Consider the following 25923-nt stretch of genomic DNA (forward strand, 5'->3'; position numbering starts at 1 on the left):
TCAGACTTAGAGACACTACTATGACAGGCAAATAAGAGGTATTTTTCTTATTTTTTGCCTTCCTCAAATGTTACCTACTATCTATTCTGCCTCTTTTAATATTAAATATATATATAAGAAAACAAACTACAAGGTAGAAACATGAGTTTTTCTCACATATTTAATACAAATTACAGTCCCACTGTATTTACCAGTTACTAAAATAATCACTCTCTAACAGTTTGTTAAAAATAATATCAAGGTTATATCTTTTGTATTCACCCGTGCCTTCCTAATTTAATGTCCAAGGACGTTCAACTGATCCCCTTTTATTCCCTTTGCTTTGCTCATTTTTGCACCATATCATTAACACTTCATTGTCTAAAACTATTGCAAAAGACATGTCCTAAAGTAGCTGTTCTCAAAGTGTAATCCAAGGAACCATTGGGGAACCCAACACCCTTTCAAGGAGTCCAATCAAGATTTCAGAACTATTTTAATAATTAATACTAAGACATTATTTGCCTCTTTCACTCTCATTTTTCCATGATTGTACAGTGGAGTTTTCCAGAGGTACAATACATGTGCTACTGCAACAGACTGAATGCAGAAGTAGATAAGACAGTCAAGTTGCTAAGATTGAATGGCACCTTGAGCTGAGCGACCACTGAGCTCCCTAATGGCTCAGCTGGTTGGAGTGCAGGCTCTCAACCACAAGATTGCGGTTTGATTCCTCGACTCCCGCAAGGGATGGTGGGCTGCGTCCCCAGCAACTAACAACAACAACTGGACCTGGAGCTGAGCTGCGACCTCCACAACGAAGATTGAAAGGACAACAACTTGACTTGGAAAAAGTCCCGGAAGTACACACTCTTCCCCAATAAAGTCCTGTTCCCCTTCCCCAATAAAATCTTAAAAAAGAAACAAGTTGCTAAAATATGAAACCATGCCACATTTCTTAATTTTTGTTTTAAAAAATATGGCTATTTTTCATAAAAAATGTTATGCTGACCGTAGTATTGTGCTTTAAATGGAACAATGAATATTTTTAAACTTCTCAATTTTAATTTCTAATATGGTAAATATCCATAGGTATAACTAATGTAAACAAGTTTCCCCCACACACACTTATACACATATAGTTTTTTAAACTGTTCGTTTATCAAGAGAACTATTCCTTTGTCTAGATATTCATGTTTCATAGTTCAAGAACACAAGTCTGTGACAAACAGCCACGGAACCCAATCCAAAGAAATTCTTTACATTCCAAAATCACTTTGGACCAACTTTCTTTATCTCCCCAAAATCTTTCATGGAATAATAATTTCTGTACAAATCTGCATATGCCTTCTTTCTTGGTTCAGTCACAGCAAATTTATAGAGTGCTGCAAACCCCAAGGAGTCAACTAACACACTAAAAATATGAAATTAAAGATGCTGGGCCAAAAGGCCATGCATCCAAGGTTTCTTCAAAATGCTGGAAGCCATTGTCATTATTCTCAACACCAACATCCTTCCTGGCTGATTAAAAAAAACACACAACTTTTTTTTGAGATCCTCGCAATTTTTAAGAGCCTAAAGGAGTTATGAGACCAAAATGACTGGCAGTCACTGTCCTAGAGCAATTCTTAAAATCTGCAACTTTTGGTAATGGCACACAGTAAGCACTCAAAGTGTTGTGTATTATTGCTATACTTTTTCCACTGAACTTTTCCAATCATTTCAAGATTTCATATTTTTTTTCCTTTTTTCCTAAATATTACTACAAGGTAACAAAAAAATGAAAAGGATAGTACTTATAGTTGATAAATTGTTTCTTATCCTGTTCTGTAAAAGTCTCCATACGGTAAGAATTATTACAGCATTACCTAGGTGGGGAAACTGAGGCCCAGTAAAGAGATTTAAATAGCAGCCAGTGAGGTACTAAGGATGTCAATTCAGAGCTCCTAAATCCTAAATTCAGTAATCATTCTGTTCTGCTCCACTTTTCCACCTACCACAGCAGGCAGGGAGGAAGGAGGTTGATCAGTATTGACTAAGACTGTGAGGCCCTCAAGGAGAGAAGTCATGTCTTAATCACCTCTTTAACCCTATAGTACCACGGGCCTGGCACAGTGTAGCTTCTCAGACCCAGTGACCCCTACAAGGAGAAAGCACAGAATCAAATTCAGTGGGGTGCAGGGTCACTGGCTTGATACTCCCCTCATTTCCTGTGATTTGTACTGAGCTTTCCCTTTAAAATCACACAAAACTCTTCACATTTTCCTCATGCTCAGCCCCAGAGTTCTGTTCATCGCTGTGTGTACTAAAGGGCTACACCCAATCCTATTTACCAGTGATTTAGTAAAAGAAAGTCCTAAATGTTTCATGTAAATCAGTTGTTTTGGTCATGTACTATAATCATTTAAAGCATTACCTGAGGTAAGTGTTTAAAGAAACCTGAAATATTATTAGTTCAAACATTTGATTTACCTAGCATGAGCTTTATTTATTTATTTATTTATTTATTTATTTATTAACATTGTGCTTAATGAAAGGACTTAGTTCTTTATCTCAATGTTTAATTCATAGCAGCAGTTTTAAATATTTATGAAGTTTCCTGTCATTTTGTTTAGTTAATAGACTGGATGGTTCAGATCGTTGGCTAAGACGAGGCGGTGCAATTTCAGCAAAAGGAAGGCTCTTCACCTTTGAAAAATGTGTTTAAAGACAAGAGTGAAATAAAAATTTGGAATAGAGTCAATGGAATTGTAATAGATATATATGATGTCAGAGGGACAACAGATTGCGGGAGGGGGTTATCACTTTGTAAGGAGTGAAATGTCTATTACGTTGTTTTGTACACCTGAAACTAATCATTAAAAATAAAAAATAAAAACAAGTTTTCAAAAACTATAAAGTCATTCGTTCTCATTTGTTACCTCATTTGTTATCTCATTAATCAGATCGCTCTCCCAGACTACACCCCTCTTTTGTAGCCTTGCAATATGAGGGACCCCTTGGGCAGTTCGTTAGTTATGATGGAGTTGACTTTTTTACTCATCAAGTCACGTGAACTTCAACTTGGAAAGCAAAGGAATCTACTCTCACTTGGTCACTTTCCACACGTGACTTTTTTTATACTGTGTATGAGGCAATTCATTTCTAACCTACGATTTTTTCATGTGTAATATGTGATTGTATTACAGTACTTAATTCAGTACAGTATTTAATTCATTCCCAGAGGATGAATACTTTTTTAAATAAATAAAATTTTAGGAATCTTTTAAACTTGTGGATTTTTAAAGTATTTCCTTATTTTTTCAATGGAGAGCAATAGCTATAATTTAACCTTTTCTTGACAATTCAGGAATATGACCTTAAATACCTATTTTTAAATTGTGTACAAGTTTGTGTCTGCCTTAGATTTTCGGTCTCCTCACTCAATCCCAAACCATCATTTCTTCTACTGTCATTTAACTTACTCCAGAGGTGTTCCATTCTCTAACAAATTCCGAACTCAGCCTCTATGTCTACTTTTTGGCCTTCAGTATGCATGGAATCGTGTCGCCAGAAAACCCAAGTTATAAAAGATGAATTTATTTGAATTAAACATATTTCAGTAAGAGTCCAAAAAACACCTAATAAGGATCTAAGAATTAAGAATACTGGCTTTACCATAGTTATCTCAAAGATCACTTCAAAGCTATGATCTTAAAAATTCCTAAATAAAGCCTTAATGTTTTTAGTCTCCAAGGTAGGATGAAGGAGTGATATAAAATTTCTTTTTTATATGCTGGACCTAGCAAACCAGAATCTCACTTGCATAACATCCCAAACTATCCCGAAAAAGATGGCAGTAGCTCCAATACAAAGACACTTAAACTCAAATCAAATGCACATGTTTCTTCAGGGCACATTAAGTGTAGTCTGCATGGTCTTCCAGAAAAAAAACTCTGGCTTCAAAAGTGAAGTCACTGAAGCAAAGCCTTAGCGTGCCATGTAATCTCTCTAACTTGTTTCCTTGTATGAAAAATAGGAAACGCAGACCTACCTCACAGAGATAATTTGATAAGCAAATGAAAAAATTACAGAGTAAACTTTTTGAGATATAGTGGGTATATATTAACACAATTTGTGCTGGCTAAAATTTCAAACTAAAGCACATTAAAGGTTATAGAACATGAACTCAAAATTTAAGAGGAGAAATTTGAATCCACTGTGAGAGATCATAAAGAATTAACAAAGATTGTTCGATGATGTAAGAAAAAGGAAGTGAATATAAAATGAGGTCAACAGACAATAATGCATTACATAAAGCCTACTTCTTATTTACAGAAGCAGCGGACCATGGAGTAGAAAGGGAATTAGAATTTCTACCTGCTTAGACACCTGCCTCAGAGTGGTGAATATAAATATTCACTTCATCAACCATATTGAGGACTTGTGGAAAGCTTACAACATGTCCATGTCTTCTAGAAGACATATGGATAAATGAATGGTTGTAGAGATGAACAGATGCATACATGCATAAATAAATACATGGATCAATTGGCAATAATTATCAAAAGCATGGCAGCTAATAATTTAAAAGGTGATTTTACATATTTTATCTAAATAAGTTCACAATCAGGAAAGACTTTTAACAGTAAAGATAGCTACTAAGCTATATTGTGTGCTAGGCAGTTCATTTCTTACCTCCGATTTTTTCATGTGTAATAGGATGGGCTAAGTTGTCCTTAGTAAACATGGAACAGAGGGGTGGAAATGGGAAGGTCATTTTAAGCTTGGACACCACATGAATAAAATCAAGAAGGTTGGTGAGCACAAATTAGTTTATTAAGCAGAGAATAAAATGAGATAGGAAGTTTCATTTTTAAGTCTACAAATGGAGATTAATTTATCTTATTCCGTTGTTTGAATCAACAACTAAAAAGTCATAATGCCTTCATTTTGTTTAGACTCTACTGTCACTTTAAATCCTTTCCATCTGTTCAGATGAAGACTGTCACTTTTTAAAGATACATTCGCTAAGGACAGTCGAGGAGTATGGGTCATCTCTTTAGGCCAAATGATACATATTCCTTAGTTTGCCCACTAGGCATAAAAATTCTTAAAGGCAGATTCATAAAAATATACAATAAAGCCTGGAAACACTCCAGATGTCCACCATTAGGAGACTGGTTGAATAAATTGTGACATTCTCACAGTGGAGTACAATGTATCTATCTATAAAAAGGAACAAGAAATATTTCTCTATACTACTATGGAGTGATCTCCAGAATATATCACTAAGTCAAAAAAAAAAAAAAAAAAATGCTCAACGTGTAGAAAAATGAATTATCCGGTAAGGGAAGGGCAAGAATAAGGTGAAGAAGGCTCAAGGATAGAAGTTAGACTTTGAATATACCTTGATTTTAGTTTGCCTTTTGAAGCATGTAAACATTTTACAGGCTTACAAAACAAAAATAAATTTCAAGAAAAGCTATACCTGAAAATTGAAATTAAAATTAAACAAATTAACCCTACCAGGTATTCAATTGGTAGTTTACCACATGGAGAATAACTATCCTAAGTAACCTAAAACATAGTAATTTTATTGTTACATTCCTTTTGGGATACACTCCAAGGACACAAACAACTACCTAAAAGAAAACAAACTGTTTTCTGGTAGTCATATTGCTTTGTTTTGTTTTGTTTTTAATGTATGTTTTTCTAGGACGCATCAGCTCCAAGTCAAGTAGTTGTTTCAATCTAGTTGTGGAGGGCGCAGCTTACAGTGGCCCATGTAGGGATCGAACCAGGAACCTTGTTGTTAAGAGCACCGTGCTTAACAACCAACTGAGCTAACCCCCATATTGTTGATAGTAGTGTTAATATTGATATCTGACAATGCTGTGCATTAATGGATGCTAAAACAAACAAGTAATTATGTTACATTCTAATTATATTATCTGATGTATCCTAAGAACCACTATTCTCAGAACGAAAGAAGCTATAGATGTACTTCTGTCCTCTGAAAAGCCTTTAAGCAACAACCAACGCAGAGAAAGAAATACTCCTAGTGTCCTGATCATAGTCAAAAGCGTATTTGTAGCTAACAGAACCAGCGTTTCTTAAAACAGACAATTATAGGTCTGCAGCATAAAATACACCAGACAAACATGGGAAATTTTGTGTAATGCCATGTCATATGTCTAAATCCATGAGTTGAGGTATTATTTTTACAAGAAGATTAAAATAAAGCAACACTAATTGGTCACTAGTGAAAGATGCTATGGAACAAACAAAAAAAATTGAAAATTGGTAAATAAAACAAAGTAACCATTTTGAGAGTTTTGCTTAAAAGAAGTATTCAAATCAATCAATTTAAAAAGAAGGCGACATCATTTTGTAACCATTAATAAACTAATAGATCTAAGTGTTGATCAGAAACAGCTGCTAATTTTACCAAAAGAGGAAGACAACCAGATATTTTGTATCTCTTAATACAGAGTCACATGTGATTAGTCTTTACAAAAAAATGAACCTAAATATGATAAATCTAGAGTCAACCAATTTAAAGGAAACAGAAGAACATGGGAATACAATTAGTCAGAGGAGGTACGTTCTCTACAACTTAATAACTAAATTTGATCAACAAATAAATTTCGAGAAAGGGAGGGAGGGAAGAAAGGATAAGGAGAAAGAGAGGGGGTAATGAAAGAGGGGAGAGAGGGAGGAAGGAGGAGAGTGAGAAAGGGGGAGAGGGAGGGAGGGGGAAAGAGAGAGTGAGCGGGGATGGGAGAGAGAAGGGAGAGTGAGAAGGAAGGGAGGGAGGAATTAAAAGAGTCTTAAAAGACATCAACTATTGTAATACATAAAACTTATTTGAATCCTTGTTCAAACAAACTGTAAAAAAAGAAATCATGAAATTTGTGATACAATTTGAAATTTGAACACTGACTAAATATTTGAAATGAAAAATTCTTAATATTTTTTAAGACAGAATAATGGTAATATAGCTTTGGTTTTCTAAAAAAAAAGCCCTTTAGCTTTTAAAAATACATACTGAAACATCTATAGACAAAATGTAATTCAGAGATGTGTTTCAAAATAATACAGATAGGGAGCTGGTTGGGGGTGCGGATGGGTGAGGACTCGCCATGGGTTAGTAACTGTTGTAGCTAGGTGACGAATATTCAGAGGTTCATTATGCTATTCTTTTTAACGTTTGCATCTGTGGAATTCTACCAAATAAATAAATAAACCAACCAACCAACTAACAAACATACATTTTTAAAATAATTTAAACCATTCAGTAGCAATGAGCACACTCAATACACAGAGCTTGATTTTTAAATACAATCTATTACCAAAAGGAACCAGGGCTCCTTGCAGAAATGGATTCTTTCAAGTCTGAGGGGAGAAAAAAGCAAAAGGTGAGCCAGGAACAGCTTGCACTAGCATGCAAATAAGTGAATGAATGAGGGCATGTTAACATGACCTAGGAACCAGCTTGAAGGGCTCCTATTGGTGAAATTTGGGTTAATTTGAATGCCAAAGAAAAATGACAATGATTTATAAAACACTAAATGGGAAAAAAAGCCATCAGTCCAGAGTGATATTCAATAACAAAAAGAGAAAAGGGAGAAAAAACAATTATTACAGAAGATTGCCAGCCAATCAATGTAGAAGAAATGATAGAATCAGAAAAATCACTATTTCTCAAATACCAGTTTAATTATTGTTTCAGGCAAAGATTACAAATGCACAATGAAACCTCGGGGTGATAGGTTATTATTGATGGATAGGATACTCCCCAGTCTCAAGGATAAAAAATTAAAATTAATTGCATATAAGGAAAGGTATCTTTAAAATGGGCAGATGTGGTGAACAGCTTAACTAAGCGGTCAAACTTCCATCACCAATAAAGAAAACATATGACATTATGCCCCTCTTCTGATGGTGCAACAGAAAGCATACATATAATCTATGCAGTGGTTTGGCCAAAAATGTTTAACTCGAATCTAGTCATGAAGAAACAGACAAAATCAGAAATCTGATTTGGACTCTTCAAAAATATTAAAGAAAAAGCAAAAGACCTGATCTAGATTCAAGTAAACCAAAAAGATGACATCAAATGCAACATGTAACCCTTGTTTGAATCCCGGATGGGGAACGGAGAAGGGAGAGGCTATGAAGGACAATATTGTGACAATTGGGAAATGTTCAATATGACCATATATTAAGTACAATTTTGTTTTAGTGTTCAATGTCTTAAGTATTGTAACTGTGTGTTGTTTTATATGCCCTTAGGCTAAAAAAAGTGAGTCATTATATGATAACACAACATATATACAGACAGATGTAGAAAGAAAGAAAGCAAAGTTTGTAAAATGTTAACTGTTGCATGGATCTCCATGAAGGCTATATGGGTGTTTTCTATACTATTCTTTTGACTTTATATAGGTTTGAAAATATCAAAATAAAAAGCTGATTAAAAATAAACTCTTCTGTTTAGTGATAGCTGAATCAGTATTACGTACAGGTAACAGGGTATCATAGCCTTTGTTCCTCTGGGTCCTATCCTTGGAGCTCTCTTTCTGATTGACGGCTTGCTCTGCAAATGATACCTCCAGGTTGATGATATCTGTTTCAGAGGCAGGTGCCTCCTCTGGCACTGGTGGGATCAGCTCCTTTTCACCAGCAACTAGGCTACATGCCTGGTCTGAGGAAAAAAACAACAAAAACAAAAGATCCAGTTTACACACTGTATATCTTTTTTTTTCTTTCTTTTTTTAACTTCTAATCCATTGACTAAATAAAAACCTTTGGGAAAAGTACTACTTACTATAGGCGATAATTAATGGTTATTTTAACGGTGAAAAGTATACTCAAGGAATTCTACCAATGGTACACTGGGGGTAGAGGAAGGATGGTGACTCAAAAGCCACAGTTCAATTGTGGACTCTTTCTCTGAGGTCACAATTCTTAAACTGGATCCAATTCTAAAATATTGCTCGATGATCTCAAACTCTAAATGAAATATCTCACAAAAATTTAGTAGATTTAATTGTTGTTTTATTTTCCACTGGGGGATTAAAAAGCAAAGAAAGAGAAGAAGGAGGTTAGTTGTAATCTGTCTTAGAACTAGTGATATATTATTTAATTTCCTCACAGTGAAACAGATTCCTGGAATAGACCTGTTCACTCCCTGCCTTTCCTTTCTGGAATGTTACCTACCTATCATAGTAAAAATGCAAAAACAAGAGTTAGTGCCAAAAAGTTATCACTGTGGGAGTCAAGTCTGCAGGTACCAGTACAGGAATCAATAGGTTTTGCACCTGATTCTATCAAAGACTATAAAAGGTCCTATAAGTATAAATGTAGTCAAATAACTTCCAGACATTTACATCATTTCAAGAGTATAATAAGCTTAATTTTTTGTTTGTTTGTTTGCTGTTAATCCTACAGAGGGAAAAATAATATTTGAAAACCCATTTGCTGAAAACACCACCTTTAAGCTTTGGAGAAAGTACATCTAAATCTATTTGATACGTTTTTGGTTTCAACGAAACTCACATTTGAAAAAAACCCTGGAACTAATGACTGGATTAGTTTTATTTTCTCATTGTAGGTCTTTAATTCCTGGGGAGCTCTTGGATAGTATTTATCTGCTGTTATCTATGCTACATGTTATGCTTTTTCAACAGCCTGTGACAATTTTTTTTAGAATAGTAACTAGACATTTATACAATTAATTTTTAAAGTATGAAATGCCAAAGTACATTTTTTGTTTTATTTTCCCACTGGTTTACCCTGTTTTCTCTTTTACTGTGAATATGTAAACTGGTTTCTTAGGAAACCATTTTAAGGTAGGAAAAAAAAAAATTAACCATTTTCTTAAATTAGAAGCTATTTTCCAGAAGTTTAAGAAGAATCTTAAAACTATTCCCTTTCTCCTCAGCACCTCCAGGTCAGAGTTACAATAAACATCCTCACCCCCAACAAATGTCCTGTGCCAAATTAAAAATTGGGGAGAGAATTTGTAATTAAATTATAACACATTTAAAACATATAAATTTCCTCCAAAATGTGGCAAAAAAAAAAAAAGGCATATAAAAGCATCAAGGTTCAAATGGTAAATCAAGTTAAGGCAGATGGTAGGATAAACAGTTTCAGAAACGATGGAGGGGTTTCTGAAATGGTTCATTGGCTAATAAAGGTATCTATGAATCAATGATCTAATCTCAAAGAGAAAAGTTAAGAGAATGCTGAGATAATTCTTTTGACTTTTAAAGTCCTCACGTGTAAATAATATAATTTCTTTCATCCATTCTCCTTTGGTTTTGAAGTAGTCAATAGTAGCAGGTTATACATATTTTACAAAAGTTTTTCAATTATCTGAATTACCCTAAGTGCCTTTATTTAGAAAAAGATTTTTCTTTCCTCCATGGAAATCAAAAATAACAATAATAAAAAGAAGAAAATACACATTAGTATGAGAGTTTTAAAAATTATTTTGCATGGTGTTATTAATATATCTAAATTTATGTGTTAAACACTGGGTCTTTCAAATACATAGAGCTGTATCATTTGATGAAAAGTTAAAATTGATACTTAGCAGTAGATTAATTAACCCTTGCAGCATTATAACTTTAACAACAACTTCATAACTTTTTCATTTAGACGAAGTACATTTGATTAAACATGTATAAACACCTAAGTGTAGGGAAAACATTTACAATAGACTATGTCACCCATGCCTTCAGATTTCAAGCAGAAGAGCTCTACTTTTGAACTCCAATGTTTCCATGCATTTCACTCAGAACCTTTCAGTGTTTACATAACACTGGTAATTCACTGGCTAGCAAAAGAGTATGGCATCATCCAGAGCAGGTGCAGCAGTAAATACTTGGTGACCTGGATGAAGTTACACACGTTCTCTTCCTATTCTCATTGGAGGTTCTATGCCCACTTTGCAGCATTCCAGCAAAAGCAGATGTAAATCAGGCAGCAAGTGTGTCACACTTCAGTCGCCTGCTGCAAGCTAGGCTGGAAAGCACTCATAATGAACTGTCTTCCAGAACTTCTATTTATATAGCCTGAACATCACCATCTCTGGCAAGAGAGGAAAACATCAAGAAAAGACAATGTTTTCCTCAGTATTCATTTAGCAATTGCCAGTCACTCTTCCCCAAAGCCGAAAGCATATTGACATTGGCATAAAAGGTTCATTTGTCTGTTTTTCTGGATGACCCAGCTCCCTAGCAGGCCAGCACTGGCTATTCTAGCTTGCTTGCCACTTGAGTATTTGCTGGTATGTAGACTTGGGAAAACACCTAGTAATTTCATCCTGATAAAAAAAAAAAAAAAAAAAAAAAAACACGCAACTAAGAAACCACAGAATAGTAAAAAGCAAGTACTATATAGATATACTAAGTTGGTGCAAAAGTAATTACAGGGGTGGCCAGATGGCTCAGTCAGTTAAAGCGCAAGCTCTGAACAACATTGGGATGGTGGACTGCGCTCCCTGCAAGTAAAGATTAAAAATGGTGACTGGACTTGGAGCTGAGCTGTGTCCTCCACAACTAGATTGAAGGACAACTTGGAGCTGATGAGCCCTAGAGAAACACACTGTTCCCCAATATTCCCCAATAAAACTTTTTTAAAAAAGTTCCTTTAAAAAAAAAAGTAATTGCAGTTTTTGCAATTATTTTTAACATTTTAAACCGCAATTACTTTTGCACCAACCCAATAAGTATATAGACATGTATGTGTCTATACCCTCACCATGCACACATTTACATATAAACACAGATATGTGTATGTGTGTGGTGGGTTTTGTTTGTTTGTTTGTTTGTTTGTTTTTAAGGCAGGAGTGTAAGACAGAAGTTCTCAGAAAAGTATGGAAGAAAAAAATAGAGATACTGGATGTTCCAAGACTCCAAAATGCCCCATATAACCTTAGACTAACTCCTGATTTTTATAAGATGGTTGTGAACACTTCCTGATCCTCCAGTCTACCTGATACTCCTCCCCAATTATTTCCAATCCAAATACAACACTATTTATGGCATGGACTCTCAAGGTGCCAGGTCTTAGGAACATAAACAAAAGAAAAGGACAAGTCCCGTAGCTAGAATCCCGCAACCACAAACCACCTTTGTTATAGTTTTAAATAACAACACATTAAAGATTAAATGTTTAAGTTTAAGTCTATTACTTTAATTTAGAACATTTTTCCTTTTTGTAAATTAATGAAATAACTATAAATTCTCTCTTGATAAGTACTAATAAATTCTTAATATTTATTTCATCTATGCCTTGAATTTCTAATCTGTTTCTAAAATAACAGATATAGAAAAGTATGTAAAAGAGAATTACAATTAATTGTCCATAAAAAGTTAACTTTTTTCTAAACTTCTGGAAAGCAACCCATTTATGAATTAAGAACTTATGATTTGAGAACAAGGCTTCAAATTCACTGGCTCCACTTAATAGCTGTATGGGAAAGTGACTTCACATATCTAAGGTATAGTCCTCTCAACTGTAAAATGAGTTAAGAACAATGCCTACTACTACATAGAGTTCTTGAGTATATTATGTTAGGTAAACACCTCTGAGCAGTACCTGGCACACAGTAAGCATTCAGGAAAAGTGACTATGTATAGAAATGATAGAAAATATAGACATACAAAAGTTAACAATGACAACAACAAAATCAAAGGCTCACTATATTCTCTGCCTTTTGTAATTATCTACTTGGGTACTTTATCTCAATATTTTAATAGAATTTGCTTACTAGAATTCAAAGTGAATATTTTAAAAGGCTATATCTGTTTGTTATACTAATAAATGGGAAATTACAAGAGAACAGGTCCAACATACCATCTTTTCCTTGGTATTTGTTTTCATTTGTTCTGACTGTCTGTGATTCAGTGCCATCTGGAGCCTAAAGATAGAAAATGGGCCATTTAGTCATCTCCAACTCACAACCAGAAAAATGGTATTGCAAATAACTCCATTACTAATCTTTAGAATATAAGGACTGTATTCAGAATTATTACAATCACAGAGAATAAAAAGTACTATGGTTATAACAAATATTTGAGTACCCACAAAATATAAGACACAACACTGAGTCCTATGGAGAATATGAAAAATATCAAGAGTTTCTCTGCCATCAAGAATGCCACTATTTAGTTGAGGGGAAAAGACAAACATATCAAAAAGCTAGTAATATCCATCAACAGATGAGTAGATGTGGTCTATCCACACAATGGAATATTATTTGGCAATAAAAAGAAATGAAGTACTGATACATGCTACAACATAGATGGACCCTTATACTAACTGAAAACATTATACTAACTGAAAGGAACCAGTCACAAAGGTCACATATTATATGATGCCATTTCTATAAACTGTCCAGAATAGACAAATCATAGAGGCAGAAAGCAGACTAGTGGTTGCCTAGGAGTGAGGAGGGGAATATGGAGAATGACTGCTAATAGGTATGGGCTTTGTTTTGGAAATGATGAAAATGTGCTAAAATTGTTTGTGGTGATGGTTGCGAATCTGTGAATATACTAAAATAACCTTGAATTGTGACTTTAAATGGGTGAATTGTACGTTGTGCACATTATATCTCAACTATGTTATTATAAAACAAAATTACAAGTTGACATGTAGGTAATAAAATAGAAATCTTCAAATTAAAAAAAAGCTAGTAATAAATGTGAGATGAATTAAAACTAAATAACCAAACAAGCGATAAAAGCCAGACATGCAAAGGAACTCCCTTTTTCAAGGGGTTAGAGCAGTGACATCCAAGGAATATAGTCCTCCAAGGGTTGATGGACGCTGTAAAACATGCTGACTTTCCTCACCAGGAAGTGTGTCCAGGCAGTACTTCCTTCTTTCCCAATGGCTTCAGAAGGAATTCAGTAATCAGGAAGGGGAGTCTAGATCAGTCATACACAGAGGTCTATTTGAATGAATTATTTTTAAAATAATCATTCTACTGGATTTTCACCTCTACACAAAAGAAGGTAGCCTTTGTAGTTGCCTTTACCATACATTTCCCCTCAAACTCTGAGCCAACTACTTCTCCCTCTACCTGAACTCTAGGAAATATCTAGTAAAGCTCTGGGGCAGGTACATAGAGACCGACGGTAGCCAGGAGCGTGCATAGCGACTACCAAATCACAGAAATGGTATGGGGGGAAGGGGGGAGGTCATGGCACTACTTTCACCGCCCTCAGGACTGAGTAATACCACCCTCCTTTGTCTGCCCACAAGCCTGCAGAAGGTGAGCCCCCCATGGCACAATGAATATAGTGAGTGTTGCTAATCTTAAATAGGAACACATATTTTGGAGCATGTGGTCAGAATTGTTGTCCTTAGCAATTGAAGATGACAGTGCAGATGGTATTCATTTCTGTATTATATTTCCTAGTGTCAGCAAGGTCTTTATGAGGAAGGATTTAAAATGAAAGAACTGAGTATATACTTATTTGAGAACAGAAGAACTACAAGTGAAAATGGTTGGCCCATGTTTGCTTGAGGGATAGAGAACACAGTTCTAATGGATGGCAATGTTTCAATGAATGGCAAACAGTGTAAGCAAGTTAACATTATTTTAATGTACCTGTGCTATTAGGCTGGTGCAAAAGTAACTGCGGTTTAACAGGTTAAAAATAATTGCAAAAACTACAATTACTTGTCCACCAACCTAATATTTCTCTTTTCATGACTCGATCAGATGATACAATCCACTAATTACCTTGGACTCAAATGATGTATATTAAGCCTGACTACAAGTAGGAACCTGCTGAAAAATGCTGCTCCTAGCACCTAGTAGGAACATCGTCTTAGAAATTGGCAGGAATCTCCACGTGTGTTTTTCCCCTCCCCCCTTTATTCCTCTTACCTCCCTTAGAAAGGGTTTTTTCATTGCGAAGGACATGTCATAATACTATATTCCCTTACCATTTCATTTTTCTACAGCTGGATACCTAGTCCAGTCAAACGCCAGTGGATGTCCCAGACAATCACTGGGAGGCAAGCAAGTGCGTAACTGCCTCACAGCAGCAAGAGGCCTGTCTAGAACCATCCAGTGACCCAAAACCTATAAAATAAACTCGTCTGATCCACAATTGACAATGCGAATGGGAGCTAAAATCTGCAGCTAGCTATAAAGGATTTCTTAGAAGAATGAAATATCCCCAAAGAAGCAGAAAACCTCTACGTGACAGAAAGATACTTTAAATATAAACCCTCTCATTCCCTCATTTCTTTTTTTTTTTAATAGTGTAAATAGAATCTCATGTTTGGATTACTTAATATCAGAATTACGTATGGAAACCCAAATATAGCAGGATGCATAGTGGTTAAAAAGCACATACTCTAGTCAAACAAATTAGGGCTTACTACCTACGGGACACTGAACAAGTTCCTTAAAGTCTATGAGCCTCAGCTGTAGAATGGAAATGGTACTACCTCACTCAAAAGACAGCTGTAAGGATTAAATGAGATAAGGCAAGGAAAGTGGTTACCCCAGTAAGTTAAGTGTTCAGTAATCGTGGCAGCAATTATTGGTGATATTATTATCGTTGCAATCATTGCTCAGGGTAGGTCTCTTACCATGCCTTCCCTTATTTTTTTATTCATAAGTCCCAGTCTCTACCAGACTCCAACAGCTACCACTAATAACTTAATCATCTTGACAAATATTTACTCACATTTTCTATGTGCTAGGCACCGTGCTAAGCGCTAAGCTAAGCACAAAAGGGAAGTTATTCCAGGTTTCCAGGTTCCTGCTTTATAATTCAGCTGCAATTAGCTCCCTCACATTCCACTTCCAATCATCCCCCAGCGAGTCTAGGGAAAAGTCAAATACGCCTACAAGAGTGAAGAGATAAGGAAGAAGCCCCTACCTCTTACTGTTCTATTAGTAACAATGGGTAGTCACGTTGTCTGCGGGGTTAGGGACACTCCTCAGGCGCCAAGGACACCTAATATAAGGATTATCACACTGAATTTTAAATTGTTTAATTTTCTACCCCATTAAAATAACTTCTACAAGGACAAGGATCGAGTCCCTCTAGTTCACTGTCTGCACAGAGCTTTATTACCTGGAATATAATAAGTGCTCAGTAAGTTTTTAATAATGTGAATTAAACGGGAATCGTCTAGTTGATTCTAAGTAATTATCCCTTTGCTTTCACATCAAAAAAAGAAAACCTACTTTTTCTTTTGACTCTCTCCGTTGAGCAAATATGTTTCTGACATCAGGAATCTGGTGTTGTTTGTTTTTTTTCCTCAAGGTCTGGTAGACCATCTCTACCCGTTTCTGAACAGCAGCTGCCTGTGTGCGAGTCAATGTTGATAGAAACGTCATGCTTTCTTGAGGATCTTCAGCAGACTCTCCAAAGAGAATGGAGAAACCAGCCTCCTTCAGCCATTCTTCTTCCAATTCGCCCTCTGAGACAGTAGAAAAAAATGGTATTTAAATCACGAAATATAATCACTTCTACATTTTTTAAGCTTTAAAAAAATTCTTACTGAAACTCCTCTATCACAACCAAACCACAGTGCTAAGAATCATTATCTGAAACTTGGACAACTGCCAAAAACTCCAGCCACAGAGATATCAATTTTAGATCCATTTCATATATATATATACTCAATTAAAAATTTTAAATGACTTCACATGTAATTAACCTCTATAACTTCTCTGTGGATTAACTATGGGAAGATAATACTGTTCCCTTTCCAGAGATGAGCTAGCAATGAAAATATAACTTATTTCCATCAGGTTACAGAAGGAAGTCAATGCTGGGGATATCTATTAAAGCCCTGTTTCTTGGTTTAAATTCAGCATTACCGGAGCGTCAAACACTAATTGATGGAAAGGTTTGTTTTCTCTGTTCAATGTGGTTGACAGGGAATGTGGCAAAGAAGTAAAGAGCATTTGACAGCAGGATCTAGTCAATTTCAAATTAATTTTTTTAATCCCCCTAGTCAGCACATCAGACTCATTTTTTATTTTACAAATTTTAAAAAAGCACACTATCTTCAGCAAAACTAGCTTGTTTTAGTCTACAAATTACATAACAATCCATTTAAAACACTCGAAGCAGGATGTAAACAGTAAAGCAAATACTATGTAAGATCTAATAAAAGTTATAGAAAAATGGAAAGCTAAAATAGATTCATTGCAAGCACCAAATTTATAGAGGGAAGTGAAAGACCAACTACTTGGGACATAAAAGACCTGTATCTATATACCCTATTTCTGCATCTTGATAGCCATGTCATTTTGGTCAAGTCACTTAGCCTCCAGCTGACTCTGTTTTCTCATCCGTAACCTATAGCACAGCTGTGCTGGCTGCCTCATAACCAAATATGAGAATGTTATACGAGAAGAGCTGTGCAGGGCTCTATTATAGCCTGTATCACATGATGTAGTACTGACTGGTTTTCCTGTCTATCCTTTTACATTATATAAACTCCTTGAGGGTAGAAATCAAGTATTAATAACCTTGGCTGCAAGAAACGTAATGTAGTGCCAGACGTTCTGAATGCCAGGCAAAAAATAACTGTTTACTACTGACTTAAAAACCAGCCATTATTATTAATCCCATTAAGGTAGAACTCAGTACAGGTGTATGAAACCAAATTGCAAAAAAACAAACAAACAAAAATTATAATAAAGAATCATTTGTTCCATTAGAAAGTAGAGGTAAACACAATTTAAAATCAAAGAAAAGGCATGGACATGTAAAAGCATTCACAGTTCATCTTGATAATCACAATGAACTACAATCTATGACTTCATTTTAATCTTGGGAAATTATGAAATAGCTAATGACATATGGCTATGTTTCAGGCCTGAGTGCTTTCCTGTAAAATGTTTTCTCCTTACTCAGCAGGCCACTGGTACACTGCTTCCATCTTGAAACACTGAGACAGAAAGATGGAGATACTATTATCACAAATAAGCCCGCCTTCACTGGCAAGATGAGAAAGAATGAGAGCATAATGAAAGAGAACCCAAACAAAAGAATGAATTGATTATAACTTTCTTTTCTAGATCTAAGAAATGTTAAATTAAGAAAATCTCCAATTTTTTCTTTTTAGAGTTACTACTTTTTAGAGTTACATTTTTCAAGCAATGTTATAGCAAAGGAGGAAAATTTATTCATGTAGCTTTGGCCACTTAAACAATTCAATACTAGGTCATTTAGATAAGAAGCCTTCTGTTGAAAAAGAGATCACTATTCGTGGGTCATGAAGCATGGACTGTGGCTCCTACCTTTTTTCACATTTATATCAACTTATAAACCAAAGACAGACTGATAAACATATGGAAGGCACAAGGCACAGATATAAGAGTAATACAATAGATGCCAGAATTGGGAATCAAAACTTGGTGACTGCTTGAATTTAAGACATTGAAAGAAACGGTATGAAATTCAAAGGGGAAAAAGTAAAGTTTGACATGCTTCTTCCATACATCAAATATAGTAGTGAGAATGTGGTAAATATGGCTAGAAGGAAACCTGACAAAAAATAAGAACCAAATATGAGAAAGAAGCAAATATGGAGGCTAAAAATACTACGACCACCTTTCACTGTCCAAATCTATACCCTTAGGTTAGCTGGCTAACTCTGTAGCATTGCGTCCAATCTGGAGTACTACACTTTGAAAGATAAGACGACCAGGACTGGGACAGGTCTGAAGCTACCCACAAGGATTGGTTTATGTGAATCTTTTTTCCTTCTTCAAACATTTGAAAGGCTATCGTGTAAAAATAGAATAGACTTGTTCTGCACTTCCAAAAAATCAAGACCACAGCACTTGAGTCAAAGGTAAAGTATAGCAAATTGTAAATCAATAGCATATAGAACATCAAAACAATTCAAGCTGAATGACCAATGAAAACAGTATCACTGCATCCACACTCACTAGAAGCCATGATACTATTTGGCTAGAATACCACAGAAGCAATTCGAAGGTCAATCTCACCCTAAAATTCTATGATACAGTAAGCTTAGCCAACAAGATTATAGCTATACAAGCCTAAAGGAATTGACTCATGTCACTAGTATTTGGCAGCTGCATCCATAAATCTGCCACAAATAGTAATTTTCAAGTTGAAAGGCAACTAGCATTATCCTTTTTAGGTTGCTCTTTAATTGTTTTATTGTTGCTGTTGTGCTCCTCTTCCTTTCCATGCATTCATCTCCCATAAATACTTATGCAAACCAAAACAAAAAAAGTTTTATTTAGTTATTACCATCAGGCTCTTTGACAACCACCACCTCTTGATCTTCTTGTCTGTTCTCACTTGATTTCTTGATGTTATCTACTTCCGTCCAATAGTCCTCCAGCTGTAGTTCATCCATAGAATCCTGAGAACTTGATCGATCAAATGGAGGCTTTTCCTTAACTTTGGTGATTTCTTGGTTCATCGTGTACTGGCCATACCTACGACTATAAATTCAAAAGAAAACATGGTTCCTTTTAGTACATGAGGAAGTAGTACGATTTCTAACATATCATAGCACTGAGCTGGCGAATTTGGAAACTCCTAAGTTCTCCTTAATAAAACCAAAGAAATAGTATATATTTTGAAACTATTTACCTTGAGATGCTACTAATTATGTTTGTAGAATGAACAGAATTTTATTCTTTACCAAAATGAGATAATGAAGAACAAGTAGCAATGTGAGAAATCATTTTTCCATTTTCATTTCACTTAATGGGCTTCTTTAAACTAAAACTTTCTTCTTAGAAAACAATAAGTCAAATCTTGATTAGAGGCTATAGGTTAATTAAATTAGGATTGAATTTTACACAATATCTCATATTTATCATTTGTACCTGTAAATCAAACTCAGTCAACTCTTATATAGCAAATTATCTGCAATCAATGAACAAGGTACTTTTTGAATTTCCATTTTATTTTTGGAACGAAAACATATATAGAAGAATGATATATTAAGTTCACTGTTACACTCTACTACAGAAAGCAAGTTTTAATCTACTTATAAATGTACCCATTACTTACGTGTATTTTTTTTTAAATGGTAAAACTTCATTTATTGGAAAAACTCATTATTTGGAGATTCTGAATAAATAGCTAAGAATTAACCTCTTAAACATTTATCTCAAATATCATCTACAGAGAAGAATAAATTGAATAAGTGAAGATATTTTATGAGTTCATGTCAACTACATTTTCTTTATAAGTCATATCTCACCTACTAAAGTTGAATTAAAAAATAAAATACCAGGGGCGGCCTGATGGCTCAGTTGGGTAGAGCGTGAGCTCGATTCCCACATGAGCCAGTGAGCTGCGCCCTCCACCACTAGACTGAAGGACAACAGCTTGGAGCTGGTGGGCCCTGGAGAAATACACTGTTTCCCAATACTCCCCAATAAAATAAATAAATAAATAATTTTAAAAAATAAAAAATAAATTAAAAAACATATATAACAAAAACAGTAAATTCTTGTTTTATATCATTTATATTGAGACGGGGGGGAAGCCTAATTACTTAAAAGAGGAAAATGATCAATTATTGTGCTTCCCCTTTATATTCAATATTTAAAAAAAACAAAGCAAAACACAATTTGAATAGGGATAATAATAGGTGAACTAGTGTTTTGTAATTCTAATTTCAAATTGCTCTTTTTATCTTCCAAGAAGATGTTAGGAAGAGATGCTTTGCTAGATTGGTTTTACTTACTGCACATATAGAGTAATAAAAAGAAAAGCAATTAAACAAAATTCTTTAATAGTGTGTGAACATTTAAACTGGCCTTTCCTATAATTATTTAAAATAGTCAGAGTTAATGCTACATAAGGGAGAGGGTCACTAAACTCTAGTCAAATCTACCCAGCAATTACATTTCAACTAGTTTCAGTAGAAAAAGTCAAAAACTTAATTGCCTACTGCTGCAAATAAATGTAATATAACTGACATCCTAACTGTAATATGCTAATAAGCCAGTTTTAGTCCTTTAAATCCTCTCTGCCTTGATGACACACTTTAGAAATACTGGTTGCATTAATGAGTGAACAATCGCTGTAATCTCCCCTCAGTAGCAACCATCAGGTGGTGATAGGTGAGTGTTTGTGGCCAACAGGAGGAAGTATAGACATGTTTGTGCGAATCTCTTTCCTCCGTAGACATGTTTGTGCAAATCTCTTTCCTCCAGTCTCCATTGTCCACTGTTTGTCTCTTGCATTCCTTAATTCAAGGGGCACTTCCTCCCTCCCTCCCCCCGACTGTCCTGGTCACATCCCTGTGTCCCCAGCTTGGTCCCCTTCTTTCATCCAAGAGGCCACCATGATATAGTCAGTGTTCTTATTTGAGAGTTTACACTCCTGCTTCTTAAAATGTGAATGAGAAAGCTATCTCTATCTTTAAAATGAAAAACTATATATATATATATACACACACAAACACACATATATATATACACACACATATATATATGTATATGTATATATATTTCTGTGATCAGCAGCTCAACTTATCTACAGGTCACATTCCTTAATTCTGCTTTACGAGGATAGCTAAAGGTAATTTACCGAATGTCTGCCAGATTCATTTTTGGTTTATTTCATGTAAAATATAGAGAGGCCCTATCCTGCTTTTGTTTTCTCTCTCATGACAATGTAAGACTGTCCAGCTTATTCCTACCTCCTATAACCCTTAGCCCCATGGGAGTCCATAATAAGTACTGTGGAATGTGTAAAGTATAATGACTAATGTCAAATAACTTGGTTTCTCTGCTCACAGGAAAGAAGTGCAGTTGAACTTAAAGTACATGAAGCCTTTCACTCCTGAAGGAACGTGTTTATTCTGGCAAGAACTGTCCAGTAAATTTCCATTAAGATAGCATGCGCAGGAAAATGCAAAGGCATGGAGCAACAGCCATGTTTCGTAAATACACCTGCTACATCAAGCCCTGCTTTCAGAACATACACAAAGCAAAAATTTAATCACTTAGTGCTGATGAATCCACTCAATATTTGGACTTTAATAAGATTCAAAAGCCAAATAAGTTTACTGTGATAACCTGAAGAAGATACTGAGTCATGGAAACATGGATTTTTTTTTTTTTAATCAGTAAACGTTGCAAGAATATATTTTCTCTTTCATATAGAGGTGGGGAACGGGGAGGTGGCAACCAATCAGTGCTAGATTACCCTCCATAGTCAGCATGCCATGTATTTTATATTTTCTCTAAAAATGTAACTTGAACATTCTTTAATTACAGTTTACATCAATAAACATGTCATAATCACTTCAGAATATACTCTATTTTTGAACTCCAGACAGGCAAATGGCTAAAAGGCCAGCCCTTCTTAAAACCGTCCTGGTAAGAGGCCAGTTACCTAGTTTTCCTCTCTTCTGTGTTTATGAATATGTTATATGATACCATGTTCATTCTGCAAACTGGGTTCAAGAACATAAGGCAACATATACTACACATAACGAAGTGCAGAGCAGAAATATTTTATATTTCCAAAATATCCAAGCCAACACACGGTGCTGAAATTGAAGAAACACAGTTTGTACCACAGGCAACCACTAATCACCCCCACCTGACTTATAGGTGAATGATTGTTCTACGTTCTTCCTCACTCCCCCTCCAGAATCCTACGTGCCAATCATCCCATGACCCCCGCTTCAAACACGCTCTCATTTCTCACCTCTTACCACTTTGACGTCAGAATTAAACACTGTCCTCTAAAAGGAGTTATTTCCTACCTAGCTGGACAAGTCATGCTTTCGTGCAGCTAGCATTCCAACACATCTCAGTATATTACCACCTTGACTTTTTTTCATGGGCACTCACATCACCAGCAAATACTAACTTTACAGACTCCTATGGGCCTTCACGAAATGTTCTTCCTTTTTCATCTTGCTACGTAGCATGTTCTCAAGCTATTTATAAAACGTGGGGCTTTGTTTTCCTATTATTTTCCCCAGGTATATCTTATCCTATTTTTCTGTGACCTTTTTTTTCACCTGATTAGTGAATTACAAATGAACTGATATTATTTCAGTGTGTTAGTAATGCCTGTTATTTATTTTGTCACAGAGAATATTAAATTCGTCTGACACAATTTACTCTTCATAAGGAGGTGGAAGTTGCCATGCATTAATTATACTGTGGTCTGCTAGAAAAAAACAGGCTCATTGATGAATCATCCCAGCACCAATGTAGTCGGCGAAATGACATGGACACATGGGACTGAGAGTCATAGCACCAAATGATTCCAGCTGTCTTAACTCTATGATTTTGGAAAATCACTTAACTTCTCTAATCCTAACTTCTCCTAGCTATAAAATGGGACGAGTACCAATAGCCTTGACTGCTTTTGTTTGTTGAATTATCAAATCAGAATTCCTCCTGAAGTGCCTCATAGGTAACCATGAACATTGCCAACATCTGTGAAACTGCTTACTACATAACTGCCCCTCCCATAGTTTAATAAGGTCACCTTTGCCCTCTTCCAAGGTTCAGAGATTTCCTTATGCTCTAGGACAGTGCTCTTAAACCTTTTGGTCTCAGGACTACTTTAGATACTTAATCATTTTCAAGTACCCCTAAACAGCTTTTGCTGATATAGGTTATTATCAGTGTATACTGATAATAAAATGGAAGAAAATAAATACTAATTTATTTAATAAGAATAATAAACATCTTAAGCTAAATTACATTTTCTTAAGAAGAATAAAACTATCTTTCATACCCCAAAAAAAATGTATACATAGTGAGATGAGTAGTATTGGTTCACATTTTTGAAACTGTCTTTAATGTCTGGTTTAATAGAAGACATCTGGATTCTCACATCTGCTGCAGTCAATCTTTAGCGATATCGCATGTCATATACTCTCTGGAAAACTCCATTGTATTCTCATGAGAGAGCAAGAGTGAAAAAGGCCAATAACGTCTTGGTGTTTGTTATAAAAATAGTTTTGATCTCCTAGATCCCTAAAAGGGTCTTGAGACCCCTAGGTGTTCCTGGACCACACTTTGAAAACTGCTGCTCTAGGATTTCCCAAAAACAACACCTAATGGATCTCAAAAAGCACTTTACAATTCTGTGGGCAATGCTCCAGAAAGTGTTATTGAAAGAAACAAACATGCTTTCCTAGTGACTCTTGACCTACTTCTTTGTTTATTTTAGTTTAGTCTTACAGCCTTTCATCAAAACTGGGACTTACTCCAATGATATCTCCATATTTAATTTATACTACAACGAAAAAGAATAAAAATGTCATTTAAAAACACTTGCCTTGCCAACGTCTTTTATCCTTTGCTTTTATCCATTTAGTATAAGGGGCAGAAGTTTTCTCTAAACCACTTTTGGCCAGTGTATTTGAAAATGTGTATTTCCTTAACGCTCCTTTGTCATTCATACCTCTTCCTACAGCCATCTCAAGGCGGATTTATTTGGAACTAGGACGTTTTTTTGAACTCATTTTTAACTATCTGATCCAATGTCTAACTTTTGTATGTACCTACCCTATCAAGAGTCCTGCCGCTACACTTCAGATCCAGTCTGTCTCCTGGTTCTCCTCATCCAGAAGCATTTCTACAGCCCAAAGTCTGATTTCTTAAAGCCCTTTGATGCTAAGACTTGGTTTTGTTTGTTCTGTTTTCCTACAAGATCCTTTCTTAAGAGCTACACTTTCCTTCATGCCTCTTAGCCTACATTTGTTTCCAATGCAGAAAAAAAAACGATTGGCTGGGAGATGTGAGACTGAAAAATAAGGTTCAATATTATTTTGTTTTGTTCTTTTTCTAATGTGAAAAAGAAAGTTCTTACTCAGATTATCACTTATTATCAACCATAATGACCAACTATATTTTAGATAAAGCCATATTTACTGACTATTAGGTCTCTGAATGTTAGAGACCTTGACTTCATGTTAGGTCTCTGAATGTTAGGTCTCAGAGACCTTGACTTACAGACAGAGCCACGTCTGCAAGAAAACAAGATGTCTGTTGGCCTGCAACTGCAGACAGAGCCAAACTTGCGATAACAGAAAATGCTACAAAACAGTTATTGGCTTACAAGCAGTCAACATTTTCTATTCAAACAATGCGACCCTGTCAGCACAGCCCCTATAAAACCCACCTCACCCCCTCCTTCAGGGCTGCAAGTCTCTTTTAGACATGCATCCTGGGCTGTAGCCATCTTTCGCTCAGCCCCATAAACTTCTGTCTCTTACAATACAAACTTTCCTAACTTGCCTGACAACGCACGTTCCTTTACCAGCTGACCTATCACTGACAGGTACAGCTTCAGAACAATCCTACACCCTAGAGATTTAAACCTATCTCATCATTTTGTAGATGACGTAATGAGGACCCAGGGTTAAATTTCCCCAAAGTAACCCAGCAAAGTGATGGTATAAATAAAGTTACTGTACTCATTTCTTCTTCAGTGGTCATTATTAAATAGACTAGAAAGGGTAGAATTTCCTTTCTTCGCCTCATATACTCCAATCTTTCTGGTTTCTATGGCACATAAGAAAAACCAAAGTGATCCTGTTGACAATCTATAATTAATGTTTTTAAATGACCACTTATATAGAGAAAAAAAATGCAATCATACCATACCTCTTTAAAATGCATAGGAACCTTTTCCAATGCATTTTTTAAAATATGGTTTGTTCACACTGGGGCATAACTTCAAGTGGACCAGTACTTTTAACAAAACTGTTTTGAAGATGTTTAAAATCTTTAAAATGTCTTAAAAATTCACTCCACTTCATCTACATTCCCTCTATGTTGAAAAAAAAATTAAAAAAACACACATTTATTTCTGATGTGTAGATTTTTCCCTTTCACTTTGGCAGGGATATTAAGGAAGTAATCGCTGCCATCATGAGATGGCACAGCTCTAAATACTCTGTAATGGCCCTGTCCATCAGAATATA

General features: G+C 35.4%; 1 protein-coding gene across 5 annotated transcripts in view; it reads right to left on the bottom strand.

Moving 5' to 3' along the window:
• The window catches only part of ARHGAP18 (Rho GTPase activating protein 18), a 173283-nt gene that overhangs the window by 39161 nt on the left and 108199 nt on the right, over positions 1–25923 (bottom strand). For all 5 annotated transcript variants that reach the window (XM_019729433.2, XM_019729432.2, XM_019729431.2 and 2 more), the window contains exons 2-5: positions 19248–19444; positions 16193–16428; positions 12832–12895; positions 8487–8668 (exon numbers count right to left, since the gene is read on the bottom strand). In XM_019729433.2, the coding sequence (XP_019584992.2) occupies positions 8487–8668; positions 12832–12895; positions 16193–16428; positions 19248–19422 (657 nt within the window). In that variant the 5' untranslated portion in view covers positions 19423–19444. The remainder of the gene's footprint in view (positions 1–8486; positions 8669–12831; positions 12896–16192; positions 16429–19247; positions 19445–25923) is intronic.

This window comes from Rhinolophus sinicus, linkage group LG05 (genome assembly GCF_036562045.2).
Source record: "Rhinolophus sinicus isolate RSC01 linkage group LG05, ASM3656204v1, whole genome shotgun sequence".
In the NCBI taxonomy this organism is placed as follows: Eukaryota; Metazoa; Chordata; class Mammalia; order Chiroptera; family Rhinolophidae; genus Rhinolophus; species Rhinolophus sinicus.